This window comes from Sebastes fasciatus, chromosome 17 (genome assembly GCF_043250625.1).
Source record: "Sebastes fasciatus isolate fSebFas1 chromosome 17, fSebFas1.pri, whole genome shotgun sequence".
NCBI lineage: Eukaryota > Metazoa > Chordata > Actinopteri > Perciformes > Sebastidae > Sebastes > Sebastes fasciatus.
The window spans coordinates 31,624,762-31,640,718 of NC_133811.1; the positions used below are offsets into that span (position 1 = coordinate 31,624,762).

Consider the following 15,957-nt stretch of genomic DNA (forward strand, 5'->3'; position numbering starts at 1 on the left):
CGTTCAAACTGAGATAACCCCCGATGACATCATCATCTCAGCTCCTCCACGGCCACAGAAGCCGTACAGCTGTTTCCCCTCGCCAAGATCTCGCGAGAGAACCAAGCAACCAGGTCTCTAGAAACAGGTGACCTTACCTACAGTACCGACCACAATATGAGACAGAGGCGGCCACTTGATCACTTCATACATGTGTATGTGTATATGTATTACATTGCATTTTTGCGTCCATTTTTAGTTTGTAACTTTAAATTTTTCTTGTTATAAACTTAAAGGTCCCATATCAGCTCATTTTTAGGTTCATACTTGTATTTTGTGTTTCTACTAGAACATGTTTACATGCTTTAATGTTGAAATTTTTTTTTTATTTTCCTCACACTGTCTGCCTGAATATACCTGTATTCACCCTCCGTCTGAAACGCTCCGTTTTAGTGCATTTTAACGGAATTGTAACAGAATTGCGTTGCTAGGCAACAGCTCGGGTCCATGTTTACTTCCTGTCAGCTGATGTCATTCACATCCACTGCAACAGGAAATAAACTGGGACACATTTAGAATGTTTATGTTTAAAACCGTGTAATGATCTAAATATTGTATATTTGTGACATCACAAATGGACAGAAATCCTGACAGCTTGTTTCAAACTCACAATTTCTGAATACGGGCTGTGTGTGTATTTCTCCGTATATTGAGCGATTTGATAGTTTAACAGTATTTATATAGCCCTTAAACCTGCTTTATAATATAAAAGACATGAAAATCTCACTTTTTACAATATGGGACCTTTAAAGTTGAACGTTTCATATCATTTTTGCATCCATTTTTAAATGTAATTTTACAGGAATAGATCTAGATTGGGGTTGTGTATGGATCCTGCAACAGGACAAACTAGACCGGTATAGAGGAGAGAGACAGGAACAAGCCCAAAAAAACAACAACCCGCAACTAACAATATTTGTAAATGACTTTTCAGGAAAACGAGCCCAAAGTCGCTTCTAATAAGCCGGCTGCGTGGACTAACCATGACCAGAGAACACATCTTGAGGTTATCTTTAGTTATGTAAATGATTGTCACCAGCAGAGCAGCTGTAGAGGAAGAGTTACACTGGTTGACTTAACCTCTTAAGCCCTAAAGGGGGCTGGAAGGTGTGGTTCTCCCAGACAAACACCCAAAATCAATGAAGAATAGCACCGGAGGACACCAGAGGGTCCTGTCTCATGCACTACTGTCACGGTATAGCGACCGTTTTATAAAAATGTCTTTATTAAATCATATTTGCTCCAATCTGCCTAGTGCTGCTTTAAAGATTAAAGGTAAAATGTTGAAACAGCTTGGGGCCTGTGTCGTTACCCACGCTTCGAGGGTGTGACATAGTTACCTCCGCCAAGGCCGAAGGCTAGGAAGGAGGTGATGTTTTCACCGGCGTTGGTTTGTTGGTTTATCTGTTAGCAGGATTACTCCAAAAGTCCGTGATGGATTTTTTGGATGGGTGGGGGGGTGCACAATGAACAATCCATTAGATTTTGGTGGCGATCCGGACCATGATCCGGTTTCAGGAATTGTTTTTAATAACTCCACTCAGCCTGTGCATGAACACCACAGGCTTTAAGACATGCGCAGTGTAACTGATGACTGTGTTTTCACATTAAATTGTGAAATCACAGTTGAGTTGGACCAAAGCTCACTTGGTGATTGTTGGAAAGACGACGGTTTAGGTGAGTTTTATTTTGTTTCTGTCCAGTTTGAATGAAGTGTTCTACGATGCTCCTCTACGTACAGCTGATCTCATCATAAACTAAAACACAGCTGGATGATGGGTCAAGCTGCACGGAGAGGGGGGGCAGAGGTCTGCGCTCTCCGAGTGACATTCTAGTTCTTCATAGATCTAGCCTCTTCATTTTGCTCTCAAAGTGCACCAGATTGATGCATTTAACTTCAAAATGTACTATTTTTTCTCGGAGAGGGTCTGAGTCTCCCCACCAAACTCTCACTAAACTCTGTAGGAAGCTCTGTATTACGTCATCCAAAGCTGGACACACACACACACACACACACACACACACTTCAGAACTCATCCCTGGTGTAAGGTGTGTGTGTGTGTGTGTGTGTGTGTGTCTTCAGTGGATCAGGGGCCCAAAATATCTTCATAGGGCCGGTGTGTCCTCTCACATCTCTATTATTAATAAAAGCATTATTTCAACATAATCTAGTGTTAGCTGTGTTACACTTCTTATTTCATAGGAGCAGTAACAGGAGCTCAGCCCGTCTCTCTCCTGTCTGCAGTCGTGCATGTGAACTGCATCAGCAGAGTGCATGCATACTGCATCGGCAACAGCAGAGTCGCAGCATCAGAACACTGCAGTGAAATCCGGCTCCTGAACACACCCTGCTGCAGAACACCACCAGCAGCACCACACTGACAGCTACAGCTCCAACCTGCTGCAGCCTGCAGAGCTCCAGCACCACCACCACACTGACAGCTCCAGCCGGCTGCAGGACACCTCCACCGGCCACAGCAGAGACGAAGAGACCGGCGAGCTGCTGGAACACCTCCGAGGTAAGGTCATCTAGTCCCCGCAAGGACAAACTAGGACAGGAAACCTGCGGGACAGGAGGACGAGCTGTCATTGTCTTCAGCGCCGAGGACGCGAATTAAACGTCACCTTTTCATGTGACATCACAAGAGTTAGTATGGACACAGTTCTGAGGGACGTTTTGTCAACAAAAAAAAATGTATACATACATATATGTATATATGTATATATACATATATACATATATGTATATATGTATATATATATATATACATATATGTATATATATATATATACATATATACATATATGTATATATATATATACATATATGTATATATATATATACATATATGTATATATGTATCCAGGAGTCCTGCACGGAACGGCCCGACCTGTGTTGGGACGCTGCTGCAGACTGTCCTCTGTCCTCTGTCCTCTGTCCTCTATGGAGGGAGTCTCAAAATGGTCCAAAAATATAAATTATTAATTAATATAAATATTAAAATTTTATGTGCATTTTTGAAAAGCTTCCTGTGTGCGCGCACGGACCAGATTACATTGTGTTTTGAGACTATTTCCATCTATCTCTCTATCTCTCTATCTCTCTATCTATCTCTCTATCTATCTATCTATCTATCTATCTATCTATCTCTCTATCTATCTCTCTATCTCTCTATCTCTCTATCTATCTCTCTATCTCTCTATCTCTCTATCTCTATCTATCTATCTATCTCTCTATCTATCTATCTATCTATCTATCCTTCATCCATCCCTCCATGATGCAGACAGCATATCCCCAAATACATGCTGCGTTTAAGTGCTGCTGGGACGTCTGGGCATCCAGTGAAATGGTGTGAATGTTCAAAGTGGGAAGAACTTTTTTTCTAAATAGACAGAATATAGCTTGTCATCCCCCCCCCCCCCCCCCCCTCCTCTATTAGATCACAAACAGGAACAGGAAACAGAATTGTTACGGGAGGAAAACACCCTCGGTCGTGTCTAGACGGTAACGACCTCTCCTGACCTTTAGAGATGGAGTAGGCAGGTTGGAGCAAATATGATTAAAACAAAGTTATTTTTATAAAAGTAGTGCATAAGATGGGTAATCATGTTCCTCGGTGTCCTCCGTTGTCCTCCGGTGTCCTCCGGTGCTCCCAACGGCATCTGCAGGATATCACAGACCGGAAGGAAAACAACCAATCAGAGCAGAGCTGGAGCCTTGCCGCCTCTGAGCAGCTGCTGTCAATCAATATTCTGTTACGTTAATATCTATTTCTCTCCTCAGATGTTCTCAGAATCATCTTGTAGTGCACATTTAGCTGGAAAATGAGAAAGTTTGTGACCCGGCAGCCATGCTGAGATCAGCTGAGGAAACACTGCCCACCAGCCGGAGCAAACTATCTCATCTTCCAGCTAAACCGTGCACTGCGAGATGATTGTGAGAACATGTGAGGAGAGAAATAGGCATTAACGTAACAGAATATTGATTCATATTTGATCAGCGCTGCCTAGTTTGACCGTTTGATCAGAGTTCAGAGTGATTGACAGCCGGCTCTCGTAGACGGCAGCTGGACAGCAGACCTCAGATCAGCTCTGACTGCTTGTTTTCCTCCGGTCTGTGAAATCTTGCAGATACCGTTAGGAGCACCAGAGGACACAGAGGAAGATGATTTTTTTCCAGGTTACCTGTCTCATGTACTACTGTCACGATATAGCGACCGTTTTATAAAAATAACTTTTGTAAATCATATTTGCTCCAATCTACCTGGTGCTTTAAAGATTAAATGTAAAATGTAATTTTATAAAAATAACTTTTTTTATTCATATTTGATCCATTTCTATCCACTGCAGCTTTAACATGACAACATTCCCCATTGTGTCCCGGCCTTAACTACAGCAGGCCCAGTGCATTCTGGGTATTGTAGGTTTTCTAATTTTTGAGTGAAAGTGAATTCCACAGCCAATTGTCTTTGTTTTCTCTGGTCACGTAGCACCGTAGTGCCTTTTTCTACTGCATAGACAGCCTAGTTTAATGAGAAGAACATCCTTCCAGCGGTGGATTACATCTTTAAGCCGGAAGTTTTTTTATTATTGCTAAAGCAGTCATGATCTTTAGTCACACAAATGGCTTCAGTTTGTTAGTAATAGGAACGCTCTCTCTCTCTCTCTCTGAATGTCCTGTGATTGGTCAAAGTCTCCCGTCACAGGCTAGATGTTCTAAAGCCTGAAAACAGAGCCATGAGGAGGAGCAGAAGTCTAGTTCTCTCTCACAACACTTGAATTACAATATGCTGAAAGGTTATTATGGGATGTTTGCCCAATGATGCCAAAAACATTCTGCCTACTGCAGCTTTAAGTGGAGACAGCCCAGATGAAGAGGATAAAACATTCTAACTACATACTGTATATATCACCATGAAACTTCTCCAGACAATTCTTTATTACATGTTTTCTGAGTTTCCTCTCCATTCTTTGACTCTTTTTCTTTGACTGAATCCTTCTCTACTTACTGTTGGTTTGTCCATCAGCAGCAGGATGGATGAGAAAGACCCGACGCCTGCACCGGGGACGCTGTCCCCGGGCCAGCTGCAGTCCCACCTCAAGATGGAGCCCAAGACTCTGGGGGTGAGCCGGAGCATTGAGAGTCTGTAAACCAGACCGTATACAATATATATATACATTATATATATATATAATGTATATATATACTGTATATGCCCCGTCAATCAATAATACAAACTCACATATATACACACAAAGTAACAGCTGCCTTTGTATATATCAGGGGTCAGCAACCTTTACTATCTAAAGAGACATTTTAGGCACAAAAAATAATAATCTGTCAGGAGCCGTAAAACATGTGATCATTGTGATGAAGGAAACACAGTTTATAGTCTAAGTATATAGTATATAAGTCTAATGCAGTGAGGGCCAAAGAGACAATGTACTACGGAGTATTAGGGCCACAAAAAACATCTGAGATTAACAGAATAAAGTCATAATATAACGAGAAAAAAGAAAATAACACGTTAAATTACTATTTTATAGTATTAGATGTATTTTTTTTCCTCGATGTGGCCCTAATACTCCGTCGTACCGTCGTACCATAGACCTACAACAATGATACATAAAAATGAAAATGTAAACAAAAAACAGTTATTCATTTCCATTAATATAAATCCACAGGGAGCCTCTGGAGAGGAGCTGAAGAGACGCAGGTTGCTGACCGCTGATATATAACATACTATAATTATAAGCTCATGTGTTTCAGGAATCCAATACAGAAAAAAGAGAGCTCTGAATGTCTGACTATTTTCCATATTCTGAATGAATCTGTTGGACTCCACCTGCTGATCACCTGGTCTACCTGCTCTTTAACCCTCTCAGGCGATCCAGATCGTCATCGGGGCTCTGATCTTCTGTCTCAGTGCCTCCGTGCTGCAGATCCACGAGGTCCACTTCACGGGAGATGTGGCCCTCATCCTGGTTGTTGTCATAGAGGTCAGTTAGAGACCACTGAAGGGAACAATTCATGAATATATAACTTATTGATTTGAATATTTCATATTAAAATCTAAGTAACATTTCCTCCAGATGCCGTGTCTAAAGCGTAGTTCACCTTACACGACTTCAGAGTCATCAGATCTCTGTACTGTTCACACTGTTCGACTTGTAATTGAATCCCCGATGAGGAATCCAAACTACGTTTTGTCCCGAAAACACACAGGAGAAGTGACTCGGGCGTAGTCGTGGTCATCGAGGTTGTCGTTGGCACACATGTTCACAAAACAGCCTGTTTCTGTTTCCTGTTACGTCTTCACTCCCCTACGTAGATCTGTTATGAGTTATGTTTGGATGGGGCTTTTTGTTGGGGAACTCCAAAATCAGTCAGAAATCAGAGCTGAAGTCGTGTAGTGGTGAACTAGGCTTCAGTAAGTTGTATTGTAACCCAACAGGTGACCTTGTCTGGTTCAGTGTTGGTCCACAGTGGGAGGAAACCGACTCTGTTCTGGGTGAGTACAATAATACACAATCACTGACCCGAAAATATTACACCGATGCCACACAATAAAATGATCATCAACTCGCTGTTCAGCAGCTACAGCATGTTACTTAATGATATGATGAGCTTTCACAGAAATGTAGTCGGCACAATCAATGACAGAAGTGTTCATCTGTAAGATTATAGAACAGTTCATATTTCAAACATTAGCGGTAGCCTATAGACTGAAAGCATGATCACTAAAACGGAGGAAGACATTTCATTTTACATTATATTATATTATATTATATTATATTTTATTTTATTTAGGTTTATTTTATTATATATGTTTTTATTATATTATATTTTATTTTATTTTATTTTATTTTATTTTATTTTATTATATTATATTGTATTATATTATATTGTATTATACAGGGACGTCTCTACAAGTTTTAACCTTAAACAAGGGAAATAAGCCATACTTGATAAACGTGAGTTTTTATTATTTTCTATCAGGTCAGTAATTCAGTTCGTGTCAGCCGACGGTACACGCTCATCTCCTGAGCGTCTAGCAGCGACTATAGCTCAACTATCCAGATTCTAAGTAACTGGAGACAAAACTTTATTTTTCTGCTCCTTGTAGATCATATACCCTTCAATATAATATCAAATCGTTGAAATCGGTTGAGAAATGTAGACGTTATAGTGCTTTTTATCCAGAAAAACAGCAGCACCCCCCGTTCACTTGTATGGAGTTACAGGCCAGTCTTGCCCTGTCCAAGATGGCGCCCACGTTGACGTATCGCCGTTACAGACTGAAGCTTCCAATGCGGCGTCTATGTACTGTATATATGTCTATGGGTGCGTCTATCGCATTGACAAAATCTGTCCAGACAGAAATATAAACACCTGGCAAAGTACTCAAAACCACCTCTTGTTGTAGAGGTAGTTTGTAGAGTAGTGCATGTAGGCGTGATGCAGAGTAGTGCATGTAGGCGTGATGCAGAGTAGTGCATGTAGGCGTGATGCAGCAGCGTGTTTTTCTACGCTCGGTTGTAGGTTTTGCGTAATCTTTGCGTAGTTACCTTATGGTATACATGAGCACTTGGGTTATCATTTGCAGGTGAAATGTGTTCTGGTGCTGCACCTCATCAGCGCTGCGTTTGCCACTGCTGCCCTGGGTCTGATGTCCCAACACCTGCCCTACCGCCAGGACTCCTACCACTGTGAACACTGCCGCAGACTGGAGCTACATGCCGTGGTATTGTCTTTAAGACCTACACACAGAAGCCAGAGCATGACATTCACATGACATTCACATGACATTCACATGACATTCAGTACATTGAAGCTTTTAATCATTATAAAACAATCTGTGGCAAATCTACTACTACTAAATCTACTACTCTAACTAAACATGTTGTCAAGTCAGCCTGATTAGGAGAAACATCCACAGCACACGACTGAATTACATCTCCAAGATGGACTTAGATGAATATTGTAATTGTAATTGTAGCCTGTGGTCAGCGTCGCTCTCTGCATTATTTATCTTTGGAAGATGTGAGTCTTGCCTGGTGCAAGACTGAAACAATGTTTGCAAGACAGAAATATATTCCCGAACAAAAGAAACCCTCTTTAGGTTATACTGTCACACATCTCAACCTAGAAACACGTTTCCATGGTTACAGCAGTCACTGTGTAAACATGATGAATACATTTACAGTCCAGAGGTGTCTACGGTCGTCCGAGCTGCCGTCACATCATCACTGTGACGAGGTGATAGTTTCTACATTTTGTCATGAACCTCTTTGTATTTTTTTGAAGTGATTCAGTATAACACGTTACTGTTTCCACCTGACTCCTTATTATTATTATTGTTTTAAAGGTGCAGTCCCAGATTTTGTTAAAGTGTCCAATAGCACCCCTAATCCCCTCAAATGTCCCCTCTGTAAACTTGAAGGACGTTTTGGTGGAGACAAATCCGGCGTCTGGGGTTAACTAACGTTATATTTCAAAATAACGCCACGTGTCTTAGCCCACGAACATCATTAGCTAACGTTACTTGTTTCAGCACGGCAGCTGAGAACAGGTTCTCCCCGAACTACTAGACATCTTTGTCAAAAGTAACGTTATAGAAAGTAGTGATGGGTGGATCGATACCTCAATAGCAAGCTACTCATCTGGAATTGATTCCTTTCAAAAAAACATCGCTAATAAAATGTTATTAATACAAAACGTGGGTTGCTGCGTTACTTCCTTTTCAATACTTTTGCATAATGTTTGTGCCAAAACAGCCCTGACATATTCAGCTGTGGAAACCTTTGTGACATCAGAACGTAACGTTCAGCCACGCACAAAAGGATTTATTTTCAAAATGTAATTGTACTAATGTTTGCTTTTGTAATAAATTTGTTATCAATGGCCAGTTAATAATGGTGTCATGTGATGTGCCTTTAATTGCAATGATTTGAATGATTGATTTGTTATTTTCTAAAAAATCACCATTTCAAAAATAAATAAAAATACATACCCATTTAATAAATACGACGTGTATTACGAGTATTAGGGCCACATTGAGGGGAACAAAATAAATCTGATATTTCGAGAATAAAATCATAACATGACGAGAAAGAAAGTCGTAGTATTATGAGAATAAAGTCAGGATATTATAAAGTAGTAATTTTACGCAAGAAACTGCGTTTATTCCGAAGAAAGAACCAAACGGACCTGATGGGGAAACTGCCTCTTTTCTGTAGCAGGAAATTACTTTATTCTCGTAATATTACGACTTTTTTTCTTGTTAAGTTATGACTTTATTCTCGTTTTGATAAACAATCTCTATTTTGAACTTTTTTTTATGGACTCTGGCACCTTATATGGCACATTATAGATGTATAGGAGGAAATATAAAAACATATTTAATAATCCTAAATCAGTCAAGCCCCACATGGAGGTTTTGTTTTCATGCAGTAGAGTAGAGGAGGCAGGCTGCGTAGCATCCACAGAGCATCACTGATCCCTTCATTATTAGTACATGAATTCAAAGTTTGACACTACATGTTGTGAAAAAGCAGACTCCATGTTTCTTTGTCCACTGCAGCAACATTGTTTCAGGAAATGCACCGGGCTGATCGAGCAAAAGTGTAAAGTAAGTGACTGACTACTGTTACAACTCATACTTTGGTCCGATAGGTCATGTTGTCTGGGAGAGTGCATGTAGAAGACAGACATGTCTTTAAACACTTTACACTTCTATTTCTTCATGGAATCATCAGAGTCACAGCGAGAAACACTTTTGTTTCAACGTACGTCCTCTCCCTGTCTGTCTTCTCATCTCTTGGGTTTCTCTGGCCAGCTGCTGATTGACGGGATCTTGGGGACGCTGGTGATCTTCCTGGTGCTGGAGCTGTTGATCTGCATCACCGCGATGCTGTTTGGACTCAGCGTCCTCGCTGCTGGTGGAACCCAGGTGAGCTTTGATTAAAGAAATGTACCCAAATAACGCAGGGCTAAAGATCATTAGATCAGTGGTTCTCAAACCTTTTACATCACCTACCACCTCAGAAAATAGGCTCTCCAAGATCCACCATTATGACCGATGTTAAGATACGATAGCGTAGGCCGACCCTAGTCAGCAACGCACAGCTCACAGGAGGCAGATTTATTCCTAATAATAATAATATTACTTATTGGGTTAGGGGTTACGTTCGTGGGGCACGCTCACATGCACTCACATGCACTAAAAGCCACAGTCCACAGGCTCCGTGCTTTCCACGCTTCCCATTCATTGTTTATGTGAGCAGCCGTGCAGCAATGCATTCTGGTAGCGTGGCGGCACGATTCGAGAAACGGAGCGTCACGACAGCCGCTCCCTTAATTTGCATAAAGTTGAGGTCTAGTCTACTTTATGCAAATCACGGGCGTCCGACGCGACTCGCCGCCTCTCCAAACTCTCTAGAATCTTTTAAAATAAATGTTGATCTAAAATAAAGACAGATTCAGCAACATGGATTATTTCTCGCCTCAAATGTTGTCAGAAACATCTCAGTGAACTATATTCGTGAAATAAGAGAAGAAAGTTTCCAAACGAGCCTCCATGTTGTTTCTGGTTTGAAAGCTGAGAGCAGCAGCCAACGGAGGGAAAGCGTTCGTTCAATCAGGAGCTGAGTGTGTTGTGTCTAGTGGCAGCCCACCAAGCGTCCGATGCTGCAAAGTGGCGCGTCCCATCGCGAAAAAAAACGCTCCGATGGACACGTACCATCTGGTAGACATTACTGTAACAGTATGGCGCTGTATCCAGATGCCTTCAGACTCTTTGTAGTTGTTTTCTGTTCTTCCTCCTGTGTTCCTGTACTGGCTTTCCCTCCTTTGACGATCTGCACACCTGCTCTGAATCAGCCTCGTTAGCTCGTTCCTCGGCCTAATCACCTCATGTCCCTCACCTGAGCTCCTCCGCCCATCTCTCCACCGGCACTTCATCCTCTCGTCAGATCACTTTGTATTTAAGTCCTGGTGTTCTGTTCAGTCTTTGTTGGATCCTGGATTTTGTCACGACAGTTTCTGTTCTGCCTGCATTGGAGATGTAATTAAAATGATTTCTCCAAGTTCCTGTTGTCTGATCCTGTTGTGATCTCCAGCATTTGGCTCCACTCTCCATGACAGTTACTCCTCCATATCTTTACAGCAACAATGCTGCTATATACCTTTAAATATAAATGTAGTGTCAGTGCTGTCAGATACTGTAGTTTGGCAGAAGGTGAAGATGAAGCAACTACTTACCAAACATAACAGATGTTAAATGTGTGTGTGTGTGTGTGTGTGTGTGTGTGTGTGTGTCCTGCAGGCTTCCAGCCAGAGACCTGTCTATCCACAGACGCGCCCCCCACCTGTTCCAGCTGTGCAGGCTATTCCAGCTGTGCAGGTTGCTCCGGCTGCAGCCGAGCCGTTTCAGGTACCACAAACACAGTCTTTGTTAGGGTCCTATTTTTTTGCAGGTGTACAGTGTACATATATATATATATATATATATATATATATATATATATATAGTAGTTATAGTTGTAGTTCCGTAGCATTTATTCACGACAAATAAACTGAACACACACTGCTACACCTACATTCACAGCTAGAACGCCACCAACAACCTCACACTCACCACCAACACACACACAGTCTGTTGGAAACTCGCTAAAGTTACGCAGACTAAGTACGGCGGCGGCGAGCATGAAGACGGTGAACTGGAGACAGTGAACGCAGCATCGTAGCTGCTAAATTAACGCTCCCGGACGGTGAACTGGAGACAGTGAACGCAGCATCGCAGCTGCTAAGTTAACGCTCCCGGACGGTGAACTGGAGACACTGAACGCAGCATCGTAGCTGCTAAGTTAACGCTCCCGGACGGTGAACTGGAGACACTGAACGCAGCATCGTAGCTGCTAAGTTAACGCTCCCGGACGGTGAACTGGAGACAGTGAACGCAGCATCGCAGCTGCTAAGTTAACGCTCCCGGACGGTGAACTGGAGACACTGAACGCAGCATCGTAGCTGCTAAGTTAACGCTCCCGGGCGGTGAACTGGAGACAGTGAACGCAGCATCGTAGCTGCTAAGTTAACGCTCCCGGGCGGTGAACTGAAGACAGTGAACGCAGCATCGTAGCTGCTAAGTTAACACTCCCGGGCGGTGAACTGAAGACAGTGAACGCAGCATCGTAGCTGCTAAGTTAACGCTCCCGGACGGTGAACTGGAGACAGTGAACGCAGCATCGTAGCTGCTAAGTTAACGCTCCCGGGCGGTGAACTGAAGACAGTGAACGCAGCATCGTAGCTGCTAAGTTAACGCTCCCGGGCGGTGAACTGAAGACAGTGAACGCAGCATCGTAGCTGCTAAGTTAACGCTCCCGGACGGTGAACTGGAGACAGTGAACGCAGCATCGTAGCTGCTAAGTTAATGCTCCCGGACGGTGAACTGGGGATGAATATCTGTTGTGCTCCTGCAGCTGGTACGAGGCACAAATCTTGTCGGTTAACGGTTAATAACATTTTGTGACCACACCCTTAAATTACCGTTCAATTTCTGTGACTGGTGTTCACATTTCGCTGCTCTCTCTCTCTCTGTGTGTCAACAGGTGGCCGTAGTTGTGACTGAACCCGACTCGGATCAGGTGGAGGAAATCTCCACCCCGCCCACTGAACCCCAGGTGGAGCCGATATAAGCTGTGACCCCCCCAGAGAACCTGAACTCAACACACACACACACTGCTCCCTGTGGTGTCATGTCATGTCAGTCAGAGTGTAAATATGGATGTGAACTGGGAAGAACTATTCCTCCCCGCCCCCCAGTGTTCACTAGAATTAGGATTTCATTCATTTCCCATTTAGCTTGAATGACTCGTGTATCACAGTGACAACAAATGTGCTGATGGTGGTCCACGGTAATAAAACACAATAAGTCAAAAGATAAATGTGAGTGTCCCAACAAGTTGTCACTGTGTCCTTTCACTTCTGGCATGACATGAACACAGAACCAGTAGCATCACTGCTGCACCTACAATACAGGATGTTGTGGTTATGATATGGATCTGTGTCACTAGTAATGCTGATATATTCTTCAAATAATAAGATAACTAAAATAAGTAGAGAGAAATAAGAATAACAGAGCTTGAACAGCGAGGGGTCACCTTTAAGATTATGTAGTAGGACGGTGGTTCTCAAACTCTGGTCCACGTACCACCGGTGGTCCGCGTGCTCTCTGTAGTGGTACGCGGAGGAATCTCTGACTATCGATTCTTCTTATTGATGCTTTCCCACAGTTATGCTGCACAATAACACAGACGCACGCTGCATCATGTTTCAGTTAGTTTGGGACCGGAGACACGGTGAAGAGATAATAAAGCTCTCAGCAGCATGGAGCTACTAAACCTGAGGGGTTGCATCCTGTTTCTACCTGATAAAGAGACACTGAGAACAACAAACCTGTGTTGAAATCAGCAGGAGGAGAGTTAGTAACGTTAGCTGTTAGCAGCCGTTAGCAGCTCAATCCTGACTGAATGAATACCGGAGATACCAACGTTAACGGGGGTGCCATTGAGTTATTGTTATGAGGCGTTTAAATTCTGCTCAGGCTCAGGAAAAAGGACTATTAAGTGAAGGTAAATTACAACGTTATCATGATGTGTTCGAATGTAATCTGGTAAAATGTAGTTTTTGGTGAGAAACTTGAATAAATCCAGTTGTTTGAAGGAGATGTTTGTTTTGTTAAGTTGTGTTAATGGAAACATTACTACCCAAAACAGTCAGTCCTGTACGGTTCAACAACTCCTGCATATAATGTCATTTTATTAATAATCTGCTGTTGGAGTGATGCTCAGTAGAATAAATGCTGAACAATAAGTGCGTAGTTTGTTTTCTATAAATGAATGTAGTGATAAAATAGAGGTTACGTCTGACAGAATTTGTTTGGCCCCCGGCAACAATCTGGGTTTCTCATGCGGCCCCCCAGGAAGAATAATGTCCCAGCCCCCCCCCCCCGGTCATAATGGTTGTACTCGGAGAGTCAAATATTTTCTGAGGTGGTACGTGGTGTAGAAAGTTTGAGAACCACTGTAGTAAGATATATTCACTTCACTAATAGCCATGTGCACATCTTGTTTTAAATTACAGTAAAAGCAGATTCAATATGTAACATTTTGTTTTTCAAAGATCTTAAACCTCTTTTGAATCCGCCATATTTGACTGTTGAAATAAGATTGTGTTGTTGTTGTTATCTGGTTATATAAAACCTTTTATTGAGTTCATGCTTTTTAAAACGGGTCTTCCTGATGCCAACCCAGCATTCATTAATGAAAGAGTATTACAGCATCTACTGTCTACTATCAATCATTCATTGTTGGTTATCTGTTATCTGTTATCTTAATTCAAACTTAAAGGAGGACTGCAGTGTTAAAGCTGAGAGACAGCAGAGGGTGAAATATTCAGACTTTTAGTCCCGAGTATGAATCAAGCTCCAAAAAACACTACATGTATCCTACATGTCCCATAATGCCAATAAACCTTCCCACCCTTGTCACTTGTTTGTGGCATAATGCAACACTCTGCTTTGGGGACCATATATACATTTATATAAATTTCTGGTCTTCAAGCAATGATTGATTTCCTTTCCACTGCTCAGCTACAGTAGGTTTATGAGAGTTTGGTAACGGCAGAGAGAATAAAAGACAACAGTGTATGGAGCTCCTGGAAGCCTCCTATAGCAACTGGAGGAATTACATAACTCAGCTGTACTTGCGATGCTCGGGGATCCCGCAGGAAGTGGTGAAGTGGTGAAGTGGTTGGGGGAGGAGGAGGTCCACCACCTGGAAAGATAAATGAATGGACAAGGCCACGCAGCTGGGCCACCACTTGTTGCTGCACAAAAAGGTGATTCCACTCTTTCCATTTCTCTTCTAACTGAAGGCGAGCCAGACGAACCTTAAGCTTAGCATCACTGCTAGAACCTCGACTGCCTGGAGAGAAAGCCTCAAAGCGTGGTAATGTTGCAGGAGGAGGATCACTTTCAGCTAATTTCCTCGGAGGAGTAGTTGATTCTATTTGCTCCTCCTTGGGAGTCTTTGGTTCTTCTAGGGAACCTGCATCATGTAAACTTCCATCAACATTGCTTTTATTTCTTTTTTTACACTATATTTGGACACTACAATGTTGAAGTGTGCCGCAATGCTAAGTAAGTCGTCTTTACGACATCTCTCAACTTGCTCCAAATTAGGACCATTCACAAAATCCTGTAGATTAAACGCCATTTTTACACAGATTTCCAACTACCACAGTGACTCATCATCAATTCGGTTGTTGAGTTGTTCATGGGAAAAAGATCCCGGACGAGCCCCCATTTGTTACGTCCACAAAGTGGAACAATAACTTAACAACAACCAAATTAAACAGAGTCAAAGTGAAGTTCAAAAATTAACAGTTTATTAAAGGATAACTGAAGGTTCACAAATGTGGTGGAGGTAGGGACAATATAGTTGTGCCAAATAATCAAAATTAACAAACCAAAACTAGGCCTAAGTGTACAGGGTACCCCAGACTTACCTATGCCCTCTACCTCCTTACCACAAACCTTATCTTTACTTTCCCACTGGAAACAAGAGTCTACACAATCCAAATACCTCATTACAAATGAGTCAGAGAGAGAGAGCCCAGAGTGTGCCTCTTTTATGTGCAGCCCACGACAGCGATTGGCTGGATCGGATTAGTGTGAGCCACTCTGCAGCTGGCAAACTCTGCACAGGTGGACTCCAATCACCTCCATTAACTCTGTATCCTGGAAGCACCTGCAAGACAAGGAGGAGGGCAGAACAACACAGGAGAAAAGCTCTGCAGGCCTGTCTGGCCCTGCAGGCACGTAACAAATAGCTCCCCTCAACCCGATTCCAGTGATG

The 15,957-nt window shown here is 42.4% G+C and overlaps 1 protein-coding gene across 3 annotated transcripts; it reads left to right on the forward strand.

Moving 5' to 3' along the window:
- The first annotated feature begins 1,501 nt into the window (after positions 1-1,501).
- Positions 1,502-14,609, forward strand: LOC141754246 (uncharacterized). 3 transcript variants are annotated; one of them, XM_074613180.1, is made up of 10 exons: positions 1,502-1,716; positions 2,243-2,558; positions 5,070-5,163; positions 5,926-6,039; positions 6,495-6,551; positions 7,647-7,784; positions 9,624-9,671; positions 9,879-9,992; positions 11,367-11,474; positions 12,649-14,609. In XM_074613180.1, the coding sequence occupies exons 3-10, from the start codon at positions 5,074-5,076 to the stop codon at positions 12,733-12,735; spliced, it is 756 nt and encodes a 251-aa protein (XP_074469281.1). In that variant the 5' UTR covers positions 1,502-1,716; positions 2,243-2,558; positions 5,070-5,073; the 3' UTR covers positions 12,736-14,609. The 3 variants fall into 3 exon arrangements, with proteins under 3 accessions (XP_074469281.1, XP_074469280.1, XP_074469282.1); XM_074613179.1 differs by having other exon boundaries at positions 1,503-1,716; positions 5,067-5,163; XM_074613181.1 differs by lacking the exon at positions 9,624-9,671 and having other exon boundaries at positions 1,503-1,716; positions 5,067-5,163.
- The last annotated feature ends 1,348 nt before the right edge of the window (positions 14,610-15,957 follow it).

Coding starts and splice junctions, on each gene's coding strand:
- LOC141754246 (XM_074613180.1), top strand. CDS start 5,074: ATGGATGAGAAAGACCCGACGCCTGCACCGGGGACGCTGTCCCCGGGC. Junction 6,040..6,494: donor TCCTGGTTGTTGTCATAGAG/GTCAGTTAGAGA, acceptor GTAACCCAACAG/GTGACCTTGTCTGGTTCAGT. Junction 7,785..9,623: donor GACTGGAGCTACATGCCGTG/GTATTGTCTTTA, acceptor TGTCCACTGCAG/CAACATTGTTTCAGGAAATG.